General features: G+C 63.8%; 1 protein-coding gene across 1 annotated transcript; it reads right to left on the bottom strand.

The window, feature by feature from the left end:
• Nucleotides 1–6: 6 nt before the first annotated feature.
• On the bottom strand, nucleotides 7–5,865 carry DOK2 (docking protein 2). Its single transcript, XM_027632221.1, has 5 exons — nucleotides 5,496–5,865; nucleotides 3,642–3,932; nucleotides 2,713–2,821; nucleotides 2,180–2,361; nucleotides 7–1,721 (listed from the first exon to the last, which is right to left on the bottom strand). Exons 1-5 carry the CDS (start codon nucleotides 5,556–5,558, stop codon nucleotides 864–866), a joined length of 1,503 nt encoding a protein of 500 aa, XP_027488022.1. The 5' UTR covers nucleotides 5,559–5,865; the 3' UTR covers nucleotides 7–863.
• Between the last annotated feature and the right edge of the window lie 23 nt (nucleotides 5,866–5,888).

Below are 5,888 nucleotides of genomic sequence, written 5' to 3' on the forward strand. Positions count from 1 at the left end.
GGAGGAGGAGGAGGAAGAGGAGGAGGAGGAGGAGGAGGACCCAGAGCAAGTCAGGCTGTGTCCAGCCACATACTGGTCCGTACTGGGAGGAGCAGAGCCAGCCACGAAAATCTCCGTGACAATGAAGCCAAACATTCCATCTATAATTCAGAGTGGGGTGGAAAGTGGATTCATAAAAAGAATTAAAAATAAAAACGTGGCTGAAACAGCAGGCATTTATGGCCCTGCTGGCGCTGAGGGAGGATGTGGCAGGACCTTCAGACGGGCACAGCGCCCAGCCCTGCCACGGCCACTGGTGCATACTGGGAGCACTGGGGGGCTGCGTGTGGGCACGGGGGTTCTCGGGGGCAGGAGGGGCATCCCTGGGGATTGTCCATCCCGAGGTGTGGGATGTGCATCCCCAGCCGGCACAGCCTGAGCATCCCAGGCCCATGGATGCTCCTGCTGCCTCTGGAGGGGTGTGCGGGGGTCCGTGCCGGGCAAAGCTGGTATTCCCGAGCTTTGAGCGGGACGAGGGGAGGGATTTGGCACCCGGGGCAGCGGGGGGACCAGAGCGGTGGGCACGGGCTGTTGTACGGTGGGCACGGGCTGTTGTACGGTGGGCTCGCACTGCCCTCCAGTGGGCGCATCGCAACTGCAGAGCTTCCCAGATGTGCCCCTGCTGCTGCCCAGATGTGCTCCAGCACTGCCCAGATGTGCCCCAGCACTGCCCAGATGTGCCCCCGCCCCTCCCCAGGGATGCCTGTCCCCCCCAAGCCGCGGGTGCGCTGAGCTGGGAGGGGGTCTCAGCTCTGCGGGGGTCGGGATAACTCTGCCCGGGACAGCCGGGGGTGGGTCCTTCCCTCCTCTCCTCCCCTTCCCGCTCACTGCAGGTTCCTCTTCTTGGCCACCTTGAGGGCCACGTTGTCGTAGTCGGTGTCGCCGAGCCACTCCTTGCCCTGCAGCAGGAAGGGCTGGCGCAGCGGGACGGGTCTCTTGGGCACGGCGTAGTCGTCCCGCTGGGGGTTGTAGGGCTGGTCGTGCCCGGGGGGCTCCTCGGGGGCCGCCTGCAGCCTCCACGCCTCGCCCTTCACCTCCTCGGGCTCGTCGTACACGGCCAGGGCGGAGAGACCCTCGGGCTCGTCGTAGATGTGCTCGGGCTTGGCGGCCGTGGGGCGCGGGGGGGGCTGCTGGGGGGGCTGCTGGGGAGCCCCCCCGGGCTCCCTGGGGTTGTAGAGGGGGTCGGGACCCCCCTCGGGGCCCCCCAGGCCGCCGAACTGGCGGGCCAGGAGGGCTTTGGCGATGGTGTCGAAGGGGACGGCGTACTCGCACTCCGCCCTGGCCGGGGCATCCTGCTTCCAGCTCTTGCCCGGCACCGCGGGTTTCCCACGGAGGAGGGAATCGCAGGGCTCGGCGTAGGGATAATCAGCCCCTCGGGAAGGCTCCCCAGCCCCGGAGCAGCCGCCGAGGGGGGGCATCACCACGGGGGGCTTGGCTTTGGGTACCTTCCCCTCACGGGCGGGCTCCTTGGGGCCGCCGGGCTCCTCGTGCCCCTGCGCCCAGCTGGGCGTCCTGGAGTGGCCAAGGGGCTGGGGGGCTTCTTCTCCAGGGCCCCCCCGGCCCCGGTGGGCGTCGATGGCCGACTCGATGGCCTGGAAGATCTCGTTGCCCTGGCGGGTGTCGAACTCGAAGTTGCCCTCCCCGGAGGTGCAGCGCCGGCCGGCCTCGAAGGAGAACGTCACCTGGGGAGGGAGGGGGGACACACAGCATCAATCTCTGCATCCCAGCCCGCTCTGCCCACACCCACACAGAGTCACTGAGCTTGGAAAAGAGCTCTGAGATCATCGAGCCCAACCTGTGACCCAACCCCACCTTGTCCCCCACACCGCGGCACTGATGCCACATCCAGGCTCTGCTTAAACAGCTCCAGGGACGGGGACTCCACCCCCTCCCTGGGCAGCCCATTCCAAGGGCTTAATCTCCCTCTCTCTGGGAAGAACTTCTTCCCCATGTCCAACCTAAACCTCCCCTGGGGCAGCTCAAGGCCGTGCCCTCTTGTCCTGGGAGAAAAGTCCGACCCCTCCTGGTTCCCCCTCTTGTCAGGGAGTCGTAGAGAGGGATAAGGTCTCCCCTGCGCCTCCTCCTCCTCTCCAGGCTGAGTAACCCACAGCACTTGTACTCTAGACCCTTCCCCACCGACCTTGTCCCTCCCGAAGCGCCTGAGGAAGCGGTAGGGCCAACTGTAGAGCAGCTCCGAGCTCTGGAAGTGCCGCAGCTCCAGCGCCTCCTCCCCGGCCCGCAGGATGCAGCGGCCCCAGAGCCGGCAGCGCTGCGACGACTGCGTGGCCCTCACCATCACCTCGAACTCCTGCTCCAGGCCGGCTGCAGGGGGGGGAAAAAGGGTGGAATGGGCACCTCCCGCCCCGGGGGGCTCAGGACCCTCCCCGGCTGGGGCAGTGTCCGGCCGATAAGGGCCGGAGGGCTCCGGCCGCGGGCGATAGTGCGGCAAAGCCGGCCCTGCCAAACCGCAGCAGGAAGGGGATGTTTCGGGAGGAGACTTCCCACCACACTGCTGGGAGCTGTGCTGGGAGCTGCTCCCTGGCACCAGGAAGCACGGGGAAGCACGAGGAAGCTCCCTGGTGCAGGTGGGGATGAGGGGCTGTGGGATAAAGCGCTGCCTCTCACCCCAGCAAACCCCCGCCCGCCGCTCCATCCCCACTTCCCGGTGCCTACCTTTGCCCCGGGAGCTGTACAGGGAGTTTTCCTCCATGGAGAACTGTCCATCAGTGCCCAGAGAGCTCTGAGGGCCGTCCCTGCCTGCTGCCTGCTCCTCCCTGCTCCTCTGCCCGGAAGAGAGCGGCCAGTGAGTGAGGGCAGAGCGTGGCATGGACACCTTAAACTCAACATGATATAAAATCTCAGCGTGGCTCTTTCAGCCCTTTTTAGCCAAGCACCTTTGGTACAAGACGTCTGAAATTGTTCTTTGACGCTCCTTGTCAAGAATTCCAGTGGACAAAGGTTTGAGCGAGGTGAGAAAAAACACCTTTATCGGGAAAAATGTGCTCGGAATGAGGTGTAACAGGGGCACACCGTTGGATACGGCCAAGCCAAAACTACTCAGAAGCCTTGAAGCCGTTCCAAGGGGGGCAGAGATGATGAGGGTGACGAGGGCTGGGAGGAAAGGCTGGTGGTTTCAGGACCACCGACTCAAATTCAGGAGGGGTGGCGAGGGTGGGGTGGCGGGACGGATGGTTTTGGGGATGGGTGTAACCAGTGAGGCAACACCCAGGTATCCCAGTTAGATACTGTGTTAGATATTATGTTGATATAATGTTGTTATAAACATCATAAAGGCCTCTGCTGTGTGTGTGTGCAACCAAAGAGCTGCTTCCTGACTTCCTCAGAGAACTATTTCCCCCATTTTAAAGGCAACCAACTCCCCCACGGACCCCCACCCCGGGGGATCCCGGTTATCCTACCGGGAATGCCAGCTCGCACAACCTCTGGATCCCCCCTCACACCAACCCCCCCATGGATCCCCCCCACCCCGGGGGATCCCGGTTATCCTACTGGGAATGCCAGCTCGCACAGCCTCTGGATACCCCGTCACACCAACTCCCCCCCATGGACCCCTCCACCCTGCGGGATCCCGGTTATCCTACCGGGAATGCCAGCTCACACAGCCTCTGGATCCAGTCGGCCGCCTCGGCGCCGTCGGCAGCCAGGAGGAAGCGCCTGTCCGTGGTCTCCAGCAGGAAGGGGACGGTGTCTTTGGGGCAGGTGGCATCGCCCCCCGCCTCGGCCACGTGCACGCAGTCGCTCAGCCGGACCAGCCTCTTGCTCCCCTCGCCTTTCCGGGCCTTTTCCCCTGGCCCTGAGCCCTCCAGCAGCTCCAGGCGGGCTGTGGAGCAGGAGCTCTCCCGGTACAAGACGCCCCAGAACTTCTTCCACTTCTGCCACGGGGAGAATCTACTTCAGAGATGTACCCTCATGACTTACACCCAAATATCATAAGGACCAGCCCCAACATTCCTAAATAACAGGCACGTCTGGGTCACAGTTCAGCTGACCTTCGGTCAGTTGTAAAGTGTTCTTTTGAAATATTTTCAGTCCTAAGAGCCAGAATCTGAAAGAGCCACTGCGTCTCGCAGAGGTGGGTTTGCTCGCCCTCCCGGGAGTTTTTGTTCCCTCAGGATCACAGGGGAAGCCCTCCGGGGTCTGGGCGGGGTTTTTGCACCTCGCCCGGGACTGACCAGAGGTAAACTGGGGTTTAAATATCCCTGGATAAACATCCCTGAGGCACAGCAAGGCTTTTCCAGCTGGGAAAGGCACCAGCAGCATCCCATTCCCATCCTTGCCCTCGCCCACCATCCAGATCCACCCCTGCAGCACCCAAAAGCCCTGCCCAGGCCTCCTCCCTGCTGCTGAAGGGCTTCCAGCAACTTGTTCCCTCCATTTTCCCTGGACACACCAGCTTTTAAACGTTCCCAGCTCGCCCCCCACGGAGCAGCAATTCGGGGCTCACAGGGGATGGGATGGGAGGCCCCAGTGTCAGAGGGGAAGTGGGGACAGAGGAAGTCCTGCACCCAAACCAGCACATCCTCCACGGCAGCTCCTGCTCCGGGGCCTGCTGGGCCCCCAGGATCCAACAAAACACAGCTCCCTTTCCCTGGGAATGGATGCTGGGATCCACGCTGGGGTGGCCTCTGTCCTGTTCTCTGTCCCCCCAGCACTGCAGGCACCGTGTGCTCCTGCCTTGCCCCAGGGAGGGGATGTCCTGCCCGCCCTGCCTGCACCCTGCCCGCCTTCCCTGCCCTTCCCATGGCACTTGGATCCCCTTTGGAGGGTGTCCACGGGGAATGAGACCAGGGAACGGAGCTGGAGACGGCCACGAGCTCCTTCCCTTTTGGGAGCTGTTGCCAAACCCCAGTTTATCAGGCACGGAAGCAGAGAGGCTTTGGGGGTTGCATCAGTCACCCAATGTGGGCCTGGGGGTCACACCCGTCACCCCCTGGCTTTGGGGGTCACATCAGCCACCCACTGTGAGTCTGGGGGTCACATCAGCCACCCTTGTGCGGGTCTGGGGGTCACATCCATCACCCAGTGTGAGTCTGGGGGTCACACCCATCACCAAACACAGGTTTGGGGGTCACATCTGTCACCCAACACGAGACTCGGGGTCACATCCATCAGCTAATGTGGGGCTGGGGTCACACCCGTCACCCCCTGGCTTTGGGGGTCACATCAGTCACCCTGTGTGGGTCTGGGGGCCACACCCATCACCCAACACAGGTTTGGGGTCACATCCCTCACCCCCCAGCTCTGGGGGTCACATCCCTCACCCCAGCTCACACCAGCCACCCCCTGGCCCTACAAAGTGTCCCCGGCACCTTCCATCCCCCTGCCCGTGCCCACGGATGGCCCAGGAGCCAAGGGCTGGGAGCACCCAAATCCCTCTGGATCCCACACTGTATCCCAGCCCTCCGAGCCCCCCCGTGCTCCCCACACCCCCTCACCTTGCCGAAGGTCTGCTGGAGCTGGAGGTAGATCCCCCCCTGCTTCACCACCGCCTCCTCCATCCTCCCACCTCCGGCATCCTCCGGCGTGTCCCACTGTGTCCTGCTGTGTCCCACCGTGTCCCTCAGTGTCCCACCGTGTCCCTCAGTGTCCCACAGCTCCGAGGGGTCCCGTCCAGGCCGTGTGTCCCCCCCCCTCCCCTCTCTCTGTGGTGTGGGGGCCGGGCGGGCTCAGCACGTGACGTGTGGTTTGGGTTCTGCCGCTTCCTCCGCTCGCGACGGTTTCCTGCGGCCCCGAGAGCCCCACGAGGGGCTGGGGGGACAGGGATGGGAGACAGGGATAGAGGACAGGGATGGGGGACAGGGATGGGAGACAGGGATGGGGGACAGGGA

This window comes from Corapipo altera, unplaced genomic scaffold (genome assembly GCF_003945725.1).
Source record: "Corapipo altera isolate COAL_440 unplaced genomic scaffold, ASM394572v1 61398, whole genome shotgun sequence".
NCBI classification, from domain to species: domain Eukaryota; kingdom Metazoa; phylum Chordata; class Aves; order Passeriformes; family Pipridae; genus Corapipo; species Corapipo altera.